This window comes from Eumetopias jubatus, unplaced genomic scaffold, assembly GCF_037043125.1.
Source record: "Eumetopias jubatus isolate StellerSeaLion01/CBP00866 unplaced genomic scaffold, mEumJub1_p1.0 scaffold_9, whole genome shotgun sequence".
Taxonomy (NCBI): Eukaryota; Metazoa; Chordata; class Mammalia; order Carnivora; family Otariidae; genus Eumetopias; species Eumetopias jubatus.
The window spans coordinates 57,562,074-57,575,286 of NW_028274815.1; the positions used below are offsets into that span (position 1 = coordinate 57,562,074).

At 37.2% G+C, this 13,213-nt stretch overlaps 1 protein-coding gene across 6 annotated transcripts in view; it reads right to left on the minus strand.

The window, feature by feature from the left end:
• Positions 1-769: 769 nt before the first annotated feature.
• The window catches only part of AFTPH (aftiphilin), a 67,669-nt gene continuing 55,225 nt past the window's right edge, over positions 770-13,213 (minus strand). For 4 of the 6 annotated variants that reach the window (XM_028093851.2, XM_028093852.1, XM_028093853.1 and 1 more), the window contains 3 exons: positions 12,875-12,958; positions 8,713-8,836; positions 770-1,908 (listed from right to left, as the gene is read on the minus strand). In XM_028093851.2, the coding sequence (XP_027949652.1) occupies positions 1,764-1,908; positions 8,713-8,836; positions 12,875-12,958 (353 nt within the window). In that variant the 3' untranslated portion in view covers positions 770-1,763. Of the gene's footprint in view, positions 1,909-8,712; positions 8,837-12,874; positions 12,959-13,213 lie in introns of those variants that run through there. The other 2 variants (XM_088026503.1, XM_088026504.1) reach the window with 2 other exon arrangements.

Consider the following 13,213-nt stretch of genomic DNA (forward strand, 5'->3'; position numbering starts at 1 on the left):
GGCTCTGAACTTCCGTTGGTAAAGGCTGCCATTATAGTCTAGTCGTCCGGCAGAAGCAGCCCTTTCAGCTTCAATTACCGAAACGTGTAAAGTTCTGCTGAGGAATACTTTTATCCTTCCATTCGGAAGGGTCACTGGACACTGGGGACTTGGGACTATTCTGAAAGAGAGGCTTCTCTGAAACCACGATGACAACAAAAAGGTCGGACAGGCACGGTCACTCCAGGCCATACTTCTAGTATGTTCACCAGCGGTTCTCACGGCCTGTGTGATAAGCTGGCAGCACAGGGATGTCCGTGCAGGAGGGGCAGAGGGTTCCCACAGAGCAGGAGGTGGACTACTGTCGGGCCGGCTGCCTGTTTCTAATGAATTATGTCATGTGACTCTGCTGACGCAATAGTCGATAGCAATATTTAAAAATTACCTTGTAGAAATTTCTTGCTCACCTTAGTATCATGCATATATTTACTGGCAAAGAAAAAAATTCCCTAGAAATGCTTATTTAACCTTGCCAGTTCTGATGAAGATACATTATAGTGAATCATGGGAAATTCTTTCATGATCTCATGTTCTACATAAAAATAGCTCCGCCTCAGTGCTGATCCAGTTCCTATGGGCCAGATCCCAATTCCTTCTGCTTTCAAAAAAGTGGAAGTCCGAACTACCAAGTGATTTCCTCTGGACTGAAATACATTAAAATGGAATAAACCTTCCCATCCAAACTCATATTTTTCCCTCAGATGCCAAAGTACAAAAACACCAGGCTAAATTTCTTTTAAATTATTTTATTTTTGTGTAAGCTAAAAGGAAATTTACACACTGAAATCTCAAAAGACCTTGGGCATGCACATTAACCTTGTCAGAGGTTCTTCTACGTGTCTTTCTTTTTTCCATAGGAATTTCCCCAAACATTTAAAACCCATAGTTTTTACTGTATATACAGCCTAAACCATAGCAATCTATGATTATGTCATTTTACACTGTGCAAAATCCTCAAAAAATAGTGGTATGATAAAACAAAAAATCATTAACAAGTAAATTTCATTTTAAGACATTCATGTAATTTGGTCCTTCTCCAAACTAAACTGATTTAAAACAGACACAATCTCTTTAAACCCCTCCAATCAAGTTCTGACAATGATCTACACCCTGTAACAAAAGAGCAATCGATAAAGTACCTTGCAAAAGGTCAAACAGCAATATGCCAGATTGAAAAGATTAAAAAAGAGCGCAAAACTGTTAACAAAAGCCAGATCTTAAACAAACCCACTACACATAAAATTGAAAAAAAAAAATTAAACGGGGACTTTGGAGCTTATTTATGATAGCAAAAATTAATTCAACATATGATATGAAAAATTAATAGGACATTCAATGCAATCTGAAAAAGACTGAAGGGGATTTCACAGACAGTGGAGATTTGAGTTTTTAATTTTCTTTTTTTTATTTCAAAAGTTTTGTAAGAAGGACACCACCAGTGTATTTCACAAAGACATAAATGTATACACCCCAGCAACACAAAAAGAATAAATCTTCAAAAATGTTCATCCCCGATTATTTACATTTTTTTCTAATATAAATTTAGGACTTCAGTATGTAAATAAATATACATTACTATGTATACCTTTCTAGTGCGGCTTACCAACAAATCAGCTGAACTTTTTTTTTTTTTTTTTTTAATTAGAGCAGGTATGCTTTTGATGGAAGGGAGGGAAGGGCTGGAGAAGGGAAAGCAATTGAAATTGTCCAATTCACATCAGTTATCAGTCTGCTTTCTCTTGGGACCTTGTGGAAGGTGTTAATGTGGCCGGAAACATCAACACCTTGGCATGCATGAACGTTAAGTCTGGAAGGCTAGCGATCACCTTGATGGCTTCTTCACTTAGGTGCTCTTCTCTTTTCGGTTTCCTATTGACAAATGAAAAAAGAGAACCGTGTTAATGTGACTTTGCTGTAGGTCAAATGGGAGAAAATCCACTCTCAAGGTAGAGAGTTAGAGATCTGTGGGGACTTCTCTGCCAGGTCCTGAACCTCGTAATCCCTTTGTGTGTGTGCTTCCAGTGCCAGATGCCGAATCTCTCACAGAGATGCATGCCTGAGTTGTGTGTGCTCATTACAGCCAGGATCGGACCTACAGACATTCCCATGTACCTATGTACAGCACACAGATTTGCTGAGGGTTCGAAGCATCTACCGGGGCACACTTTTAAAATGTTACTAAGCAGAAATAGGATGCTGGAGCCCTAATAAAAGTTCACCCAACCAGATTTCTCCCTGACCCCCAAACTACCAAAGTTACTTCAACATAAAACAAAGTTTATGTCTGGCACAAGATCTTGTAAGTCATTTTAACCCGGGCTTTCTTCATTCCACATGGGGAATTCCAGGAGAGAAAGCCCTCAGCTCAAAAAATACCCAGTCCTGGCCCTGCTGGGACACAGGTGGCAGGTCCAAGAGGGGTAGCAGGGGAGCTGGTTTTGGATGCTGAGAATGGACACAGGTTGGAAGTGCTTGGGGAGAGGGGAAATCTCAAAATCCTAGGGGTTCTGTAGACAAAGTACATTTTACTCACTGCCCCCGGTATTAGAGGTGAGCAGGTTAGTGCCTAACACAGATAGGAAGAACTCCTTTTCATCCAGGGCTTCCCAGATAGTGAGCTGCAGAAATGTCAAGTGAGCCTCAAATGTGGCTCAAATTGAGCACATGACTGTAACCCAACCTTGATTTTTTTCCAGGATGTTAAATATATTGAAAGAATAGTTGAAAGTTAAATATATTGAAAGATATTAATTTTAGACCAAAGTTCATTTAAAATTGTTGATTCTAAAAAGCCCAATTCTCTTTTATGGTAAAATAGTTGGTACTATATTAGGTGTGACACAAGTTATTTCTTCCACCTAATTATTCTCTTTGTCGTCGTGATGGGGAACGGGACGTCAGGAGAAGAAGCAAGAAGGGAAAGACAAATATGGGCCTTTATTTCATACCTAGATTTTCTGTTATCACTTTTGAATTCAGGCTGAAATGAAAAGGTTTAATAGAATGATGGAAAAATTTTGGGACGGAAGAATCTTAGGACCAAAGTTCTTCAACAAGGGATGGGCTTTAGGCACACCAAAGCCATCAGATCAACCAATACTCAGTTTTAGGGTTTCTCAGAATGGAATAGCAATTCAGTATTTTCCACTTAAAATCTACAATTTTAATTGCATTTAAATGGTGGCAAAATTATTAGGTGGATGTTTGATGAAGAAAAACCAGAGACTGGGGGCACCTGCGTGGCTCAGATGGTTAAGCGTCTGCCTTCAGCTCAGGTCATGATCCCAGGGTCCTGGGATCAAGCCCCGCATTGGGCTCCTGGCTCAGTGGGGAGTCTGCTTCTCCCTCTCCCTCTGCCTTTCCCCCTGCTCATGCTCTCTCTCTCGATCTCTGTGTCTCGAATGAATAAATAAAAATACATATTAAAAAAAAAAAAGAAAGAAAGAAAAACCAGAGAGTAAAGTGAAAGACTGTAAGTGTCTGAATGATGGAAAAGGCCAGCCTCTCACCAGTGGTCCATTTTAGCATCACTAATGATGGAGTCAACCAGATTATTATGCAACTTCTGATGCAGTACAACACCTGTGCTGGAATCCAGCCAGAACGTTTCACCCGAATTCATTAAACTTGTGGATATAATTCCTAGCTTACAGGAAATAAGGGGAAAAGAGAAATATATTAAATACTACTTGAAGGAAGCCAACAGATAAATCCTGAGATTGGGATGTTCTGCAGGACATCTGGACTGATCTTTTTAATAAGCTATTGTTAAAACTGAAAACAAACAAAAGGGTTGGGGTAGATAAGCTGGATTAAAGGAAGCTGAGGAGCTGTAACAGGCAGGTACAACAGTTCTCTGCTTTGCTGAAACCAATACTGAGTTGAGGGGACATCTGAATATAGCTTCGGTATTAGATAGAATAAAAATGCACTTAAGTTCACAGATGGAGATCACAGACTGCAGAGGTAAGTTCAATTTGGCATGGACCATAAAATCTCGTTTTTGGTTAAAACAACACACATACATATATTATTTGCATAAAATGATCTGAAAGGAGTTATACTGATCTGAGTGGTAAGAATGTGAAATTAAGTTTTAATTTTTTGTATTTTCTAACTTTCTATAATATATCTTACTGCTTCTGTAATGATAGAAGGTTATTAAAAACAGTAACAAATAGAGAGACTCTTGACTCCGGGAAACAAAAGGTTGTGGATGGGGAGATGGGTGGGGGGATGGGGTAACTGGGTGATGGGCATTAAGGTGGGCACATGATGTGATGAGCCCTGGGCGTTATACACAACTAATGAATCATTGAACATTATATCAAAAACGAATGATGTACTATATGTTGGCTAACTGAATTAAAGAAAAAAAACAGAAACAAATAGGGGCGCCTGGGTGGCTCAGCTGGTTAAGTGTCTGCCTTCGGCTCAGGTCATGATTCCGGGGTCCTGGGATGGAGCCCTGAGTCTGGCTCCCTGCTCAGCGGAGAGTCTCCTTGTCTCTCCCTGCCAACTCGTGCTCTCGCAAATAAATAAAATCTTAAAACAAAACAAAACACAATAACAAATAAAATTGCACCTTAATGAACTTTCTTATTTGTGAAACGCAGTTGGAGTGTGAGAAAGGAGAGCAAGGTAGAAGCTTTTACCCAAGAAATGGTTGGTAAAGATTACTCTATAGACTTTCTACTAAACGGCCTTACTTCAGAGGCACTACTTAGAAGCAACAGGAAATTGAAAAAAAAGTTTACAGAGTTGATAGTTTGTGTATTTATCTGTAGTCACTGTGCATTGATGTGATCTAGTTTTCTTGGAATATAAGAAGAAATGCTTGAGGAGAACCTGAAAACAAAAAGTTGTATCATGAACTTTTCTCAAATACAAAAGCAGTGACCTAATTTTGATTTACATTCTCGTTAGCTAAGATTTATCCTTTTTGTCAGTGGAATACAACTGAGAGTCCAGAAACAAACCCATATATTAATGGAAAACTGATTTTCAATAAGGGTGCCAAGACCACCGATGGGGAAAAAAGAGTCTTTTCATCAAACAGTGTGGGATATCTGCATGTAAAAGAATGAAGCTGGACCCCCCCCTCAAAACACATTCAAATATTAAATCAAAATGGATCAAAGACCTAAATGTAAGAGTTGAAGCTATAAAACTCTCAGAAAAAAACATAGGTGTAAATCTTCCTGACCTTGAAGTAGGCAATGGTTTCTGGGATGGCTATAACCAAAAAGTCAGACAAAAACAAGCCTCAGTGAGAATGTGGAGAAACTAGAATCCTTAACATAGTATTGGAAGAATGTAAAATGGTGGCATTACTTTGAAAAACAGTTCAGCAGTTGCTCAAAAAGTTAAACATATTGTTACCATACGACCTGGTAGTTTCACTCCGAGTATGGAAAACATCTGTCCACACAAGAACCTGTACATGAGTGTTCATAGCAGCATTAGTCAGAATAGTCAAAAAGCGAAAACAACCAAGTATCTATCAACTAATTAATGGATAAGTAAAATGTGGTATAATAAAAGGAATATTATATTATGCAGCCATAAAAAGGAATGAAAAACACTGATACACACAATACCATGGCCGAACTTGAAAACACACTAAGAGAAAGAAGCCAGGAACAAAAGGTCACATACTGTATGATTCCATTTATATGAAATAACCAGAACAGGCAAATTCCTAGAGACAGAAAGCAGATTAGTGTATGTCTAATACACTAATATACTAATATACCACTTTTCCCAGCCTGGGAAAAGTGTCAGATAGGAGTAACTGCTAATAAATATGGAGTTTCTCTTTGGGGTGATAAAAATGTTCTGGAATTAGATAGTGGTAATGGTTGTGCAATGCTGTGAACATACTAAAAACCACTCAACTGTATACTTGAGAAGCGTGGATTTTATGGTATGTGGATTATATCCCAACTAAAAGGTCAAAAGAAAAAAAGAAAAAAAAAAGACGTATGTATCCCTTTTGGCAAATAGTCGTTTGGCTTGTATAAACGAGTTAGAGGTCTGCCGCTACTAACTAGGTGGTCACCTACTGATTAAGGTAATGAAGTAATTTTTCTCTGTGTTAGAAAAGGTAAAGCAAGAAGAAGGAACTATTTTAAAACTAAGATCTTGCATTTCTTTAAAAAGTGAGAAGTTACTTTAACAAGCTGGGTAGGGAAAGAGATGAGCACATGCATTTCTTCCTATATATGCAGCAAAGGCATTCAGAAAAGAGTATGTGTTTGTTACATGTCAATTTCCTCTACCTACTCCTCTGTTTCTTAACCTTGTGGTACCCTGCAGTCACTCTACCTTCTGTGTGTTGTCAACAGTCAAGAAGATTTTGCTGAGCTTTACTTTCTGTAGTTTTTTTTATTCAAAAACAAAAAGAAAAATAGAACAAAATGTAAAAGCAACAAAGACTCTGAAATTTTCTGAAATGATGCATGCCATTCACCTTTCATCCACCCTGTACAACTGAGAATCATTCACAGGGACACCTTATGGTATTACCTTCTAATTATAAGACGTGAATATGTGCATTTCTTACCATTTTCAAATAATTCCTCAAAACAAAAGACACCGTTGGCAACTTGGTGGTTTTTTTCCCCCCCAATTTGTGTTTTAAACACGAAGCTGGACAGATACTAGAGAGCAATTCAATGCAGTTACAACACTCACCTTAAGATACACACAGTGGTTCTAGTTCATTCCGTAATAGTACAGAATAAGTGAAACAATGAAAATAATTTCTTAAAGCGATAGAAGTTTTTCAAGTTCCCTGGCGTACACAGGATGTTTCAAGGATGAGTTACAAAGTTAGGAGAGCAAGCAAGCTAACAATGTGGTGTAGAGCTCCTCCTAATGGCACAAAGACTGAATTCTCATCATGGGATTTTCAAAGTTCTACCGCAGTTCCTCCAGTGAGACTGCAGAAGTAAAAACGTAATGAAATGGTAGGACTGTCCTTAGAAAAGGTCGCCCTAAAAATGGTAGGGAAAAGCCCAAACAATAAAAGCATCAGTATTTTTTTTTTTAAAGTCAAATGTGCAGTAGCTTTTGGCTAACATATATAGAAAAAATGGACGAGAAATTTGTATGAGAAGAATTTCGATTTGAAAATATGATTTGGGGGGAAGAAAAATTAGAAAGTGAGCAAAAAGAATCCACAGAGGATTCATTTACAAATAGGTTCACTTAAGAGGAGGCTTTACCAGTGCCAGCAGGTGTTACCACAAAGACACGGGAACAATGAGAACAGGAGAATCTGTGGTGCGTGCATGTTGTAAATTATTCTAAGGAAAAGCTACGGGTGTCCACAATTATAAGATAATAATGCCTTTTCATAATTATAAATATTAATAATAATACATATCTGTTGAATGAATGGATATTTAAGTACACAATACAGTTTGAAAGGCAATGGGATAATTCAAACCAAAGTTTTAAGACTGGTAAGCATTTATTATTCATAAGAAAAAAAGACTTTTTAGGACCTCTTTTTTTTTTAAAGATTTTATTTATTTATTTGAGAGAGAGAATGAGATAGAGAGAGAACATGAGAGGGGAAAGGGTCAGAGGGAGAAGCAGACTCCCTGCTGAGCAGGGAGCCCGATGTGGGACTCGATCCCGGGACTCCAGGATCATGACCTGAGCTGAAGGCAGTCGCTTAACCAACTGAGCCACCCAGGTGCCCAGAAAAAAAGACTTTTTAAATGGCTTTTTCTCTACAGAAGAATTGATTCAAAAGATAAACCTGAATCTGATATGGAAACAGAATGTATTTATTTAGGAGTAAGGGCTATAATACTTCTGCCAAAGTGGGCCACTAGCAGGTAAGTATTTCCGCTTGAAAATGCTGATGAACAATGGATTTGGAACAGTGAAGCTGGTGCTCCTATCAACCAGTATTTGCTCCCGCAGTAGTGATTTCCTGGTTCACAATGACTACCTCTTATTAGGAACTGGCCTATTCTTATGGCTAACATGTCAAAGCAATGGCTTACTGTTCTGCTGCTAATTTATGTAAAACTAAAGGTTTACTGAATCCTGAGCACAGGGCCCAAGTGACATTCCTTCTATCTGGTTCCAACACTGCTTTTCTAAAGGCCATGTCCCTGAAGGGCCTCCCAGAAAGCCTGGCAAAGCAAGCCTTCACATCCCAACTCAGAGATGCTGTACATCAGCAAAAATGCCGAAAATAAAATAGTAGCCATCACCTATTCCAGCTTAGGTCAGGATTAGAAAGATTAGCCTAAGTGACTCTGGGAGTGTGAAAGTGGGTTCCCACAGATGATCATCTCAGTGGTTATGAAGGGAAAAAGGGATTGTTTCTACAGTGGCTAATGATCTCAATATTTAATCAGAATTCTTCTCCACAAAGTTTGGTGGGGCGGGGGGGGAAGAGGGGGTAAGTAGAGAAAACCACATCTGTCAGCCCTTTCTAGCCTCTTATGAAATAGCTCCGTTCTGATAAAGTTCATAATGAAACATAATTTGATAACTGTTTTCTGGAATTAGGCATCATCTATTGATTTTTATAAATACAAAGTGAATTTTAATACAATTTATTGAAATACTGTCAACTTATTTGCTTTCCCATTTGGACTGTTTTAATACAGAATTCAAAACAGGGTGTAATGAACACTATCTGCTTACCTGGTAGATGTGCTTGTCTTCTCTACTGTGGACATGAGTCTTGCAAATGCATCAGTCACTTTGAGGCTTGAGGTGGAGATTTCCAGCTTAGAAGTTGTTAACTCATACAACTCTGGATCCACACCTTATAGTATAAAATGACAGTCAGTGAGGGCAAGCTGTAGTGCGTTACTCAGTCAGCCACCATCAAGACGCAAAAGGCACTCATTCTGTAAACATCTGAGTATTTTACGAGCACATGTCTTTAGACTACTGTAATACTGCATGTATTTTTTAAATTACAATTCCACCTTTCAGGATTTTTATAAAGTAGGAAAATACTTTTAAAATCTCACTTTGGTATAAATACAGCCTTAATTCATCTAACATTTATGTAGTAGATATCATGCAAATATTTCTAAAATTTCTATCTGCTGTAGAAAATTCTCTCAATTTTGGATTACTGACATGAAAGTTATCAATGTTTTATAGAGAGTGCACATGATTTGTTATATGATACCTTAATGTTTAAATGGACTGATTAACCTCATTTTTGATATTTTCTCTCCCTCTACACCTCTCTAACCATTCTATCTCCATTACACTCTCTTCCACATCCAAAGATTTAGAAGCTTAAGTCTCAAATATGGTAAATGACTTGGTTAAATATATTCTGACCACCTGAGGACATGAAATACTACTCAAAACATCATATTATATACCACATTGTTCTTTCTTTGAAGTAGGGAGGGTAAAATATTCCCAGAAAAACTAATAAAAGCACTACTTTTAGACAAAATGAAAACTGTCTCGGGGTTAATTATATTTCTATGGTCTCATATCCGAGTTGGTTTTAAAGAATTCAAAATGAAGCTGAGTTAGATTTATTTGACTTCACTAAAACATACGTATATATTTTTGTATTTCCCTTGAATATAGATTTATATTAAATAACAATGACTACAAAAACACTTAAAAGAACAATTAAATATTTTCGACTCAGGCTCAATTTTGGGTAATAGAGACTCAGATAAAAAAAAAAAAATTAATCCGGGGCGCCTGGGTGGCTCAGTTGTCAGGCGTCTGCCTTCGGCTTGGGTCATGATCCTGGAGTCCTGGTATTGAGCCCCGCATCCTGCTCCCTGCTCCGCGGGGAGCCTGCTTCTCCCTCTCCCACTCTCCCTGCTTGTGTTCCCTCTCTCGCTCTGTCTCTGTCAAATAAATAAAATCTTAAAAAAAAAATTAATCCTCTGCTCTCTATGGTACCAGCAAATTACTTGAGGTAAAAAGTTTAGCAGTTTCAGAGTATAGCAGAAAAGCAGACTGTAAGGAAGAATGTCTTATAGTTTCATCAATTTTTATTATTTCTAAAAAAGCTCTGAAGATCAGAAGAGAAAATTACACATAAATGTAAATACTAATGTTATTAACAAGTTTCCTCCTTTTAAGATATTTAAAGGTTAAGAAAAAAATCAGGAACTGCCTTCTATTAACCAACTTTGCAGATGACTGGCAGATGTAAATACAGACTCAGATGTTTACAGAAATCAAACAAGCAAAAGCAGCTTCCACAGTTGTTATGTCCAACAAGGAAGGAAGGCTATAGAAAATGTTTGTTGACTCTCCCAAGTTCTTAATATTTATTTCATTAAGGTACAGTTTCGAAAAATACTTAGACCCTTTCTTTGTATCACTGTAAGAATATAGGTTTCAATTAAAATCTAAAAAATTGTAGATACCTGTAGGGGACCAAATGAACCCAAAGTACCTCCTTCCTCCACTGTGAAAGGTTAGATTCCAAGTAACCACAAAATTTAAGCTAATGTCTAATATACAGCACAGAATAAACAACTGCATTCTGACTGGCAACAAAAAGTGGTAGTAAAAATTTGGTCAGGTTTGTAAAATACTGGCCACTTGGCTGTCAAAAAATAAAGTGGGAGATTAAAAAAAAAAAAGACAACAAAAAACCCAACCCCCCTTGCCCAAAACAAAACCACTACCATCACAAAAAAACCAAACCAAAACAAAAGAAAACAACCCCAGGAAAGTACCATGACCATGTTTTATATTTTTCAAAAACAAGGTAACTACTTACTCTACCCTAATAATTGGAGAATAATTCTTTTTTAATGGAAGAGTCTGCCTGTGTTTTTTTTGTTTGTTTGTTTTTTACAGAACCTTAATGAGGCACAGTTTAGTTACATAACTAAAGCTAGCCAACCAAGTTCTATGCCAACCTCCTAAGTCTCACACACAAATAATTAAATAACCGCAAGCTAAGACAAAATGACTTTCCCAGAAACAAGTCAGAAAAAGTGCAAGCAAGTGGTGAAATGGAACACTGAGAAAGGTGTTGATACCTGTAGGTTGATGGTAAGTTTTAACAAAACCCAATAGCAATAAAAAGAAGCCAAAGCAAATTTATAGTAATCAAGTTTATAGAGCAGCTAGAGCATATTAATGAAAATACGGAACAAAAATATTTAAAAGGTTCCAAATAAGGAGGACTGCATTTGAGCATGCTAATTTCACTTCCATTACAGCTCTAAGCTTCTGAAACCACTTGCTCTTCTTGAAGCTGTGTATACTGAGCCTGGTTATCACGTAATTTCTGTACTTCATTTGTGTTCTTAACTGAGTTTGAGATGTAACCAAAAATTAAACTTAAACCAGGTTTTAGGTGTCTAAAAATAGTGACCTCATGTAAATTACAGTACAGTTCATGACAAAACAAATCTGAGAGCAAATTAAAAATGGGAGGCTGGTAATTCATTCTTGGGAATACAGTAATAAGGAAACTGATACACAAGTTTTTGTTGTCTTTTTTCCCCCCAATTAAGTATTAAAAACAGCTAATTAGGCTTACTCCGGTCATTCCATAGCTCAAACATATTTAGAAGTAATTTGAGTAAATAGTAAAATATCATTTTGAAGTCAAAACCAGACACAGATTGGTTTTTCATATGCTTGCAAAATCTTGGAAATAATGAAAATGATAACCAGGGGCTTAGATTTGAGAAATCCAGTCATTCTACCAAATGGCCTTGGAACTTCCTTAGAGCAGGATGAGATTTCCATAACCAGATTTTGGAGAAGGATGTTCTGGGTTCCAGGCTCACCCTTATCTGACTCTTATGGTCTCCCCCATTTCCCACCACGGCTCCTGAACTGCTCAAAGTGGGTGGTAGGGTATCAAGCAGAATAGAATAAAACCAGCAAATTCTCAGGAACCAGGCTGGCTGTTAACTGGCTGCTAGTGGGGATAGACAGGGATCCTCGCTATGCATTCTGGGCATCAGCATCTGGTGATCAATGGGCATGATTATCAGATCACAAGGAAGGATGACAGGGACTCATTAAAATCGTATCAAATAAAATGTAAACATAAAAATGCCATTATATTTTAATCTTTTATTCAGTTAAAAAATGACAAAGTACATTAGTCCTTTGGTCAATAAACTGAACTTCGCAGGGCTGAACATTAATTTAACAGGTACTCCAGTAAGTTTTAATTTCTAGCTTTTAATATAGCAATTATTTTCTACTATTCTGTAACATTTCTTTTTTCTCCATGGAAGTCTAACAGAATACTTTCTATTTAAGAGCTACATAAAAACTACATAATAAATTCTATGTGGGATCTATATAGAACTAAGTGCTAGACTCTAACATTTTGGAACCTATTTATACACTTAGCATTAATAAACAACTAACTGAATGCTAGAATTTGTAGAGGTTCTATTACCACAGGCACTACAATGTAAAGTCATCTTTGTATACTAAAATATTCTTATAGCTCTAAACCTGTATTTTTTTCAAATGGCTTTATAGGATATGCTTTCAAAAATAAGCATATAAAATATCACATTTTGCATTTACAGGAGATCCCCCCCCCCCCAACAAACCCTGCCTTTAATTGTCTAAGCACATTAGGGCTACTTTAGTCCTAGAAACTACTTTCGGCTCTGACTGGTACACTGAGAAAGCTTTCCTTAAAACACATTTCACAGAAGTCATTTGTTATAGTCAGATACTAGAAAATAATGATAGATAAAAGAAAAGTATTAGAAAGATATTATAGAGAATACAACTACTTGTTTCCTTGTTTATAGGAAAGTCAAGTGATGTGGTCATGCTTTTAGTAATTAAACTAGAATTGTGGTTTTAACACTCTGCTGACCTGGGATTGTGGTGCTGCTGCTAGAGCTACTGTCATCCACGGGCCCAAAGAAATCAAGGTTCAGAAGAGTGGAACCTCCACTAGCTTGAAATTCAGTGACCGTGTTGGTAGGCAGCCACACAGAAGGTAAGCCAAGGGAGGAGGGGTTATGTGTAAAAAGGGGTAAGACACACACTTGAACATGCAGGTTATAATTAGTAGTCATTACATATTTTAAAATCAACATTAAAACAATGTGTACAGTATTAGTTTTTCATTACTAAGGACATTTCTAAAGTAACAATTTAATAATTCAATGTACATTTTCTCATGTACAAAGTAAATAATTTAACACTTAGT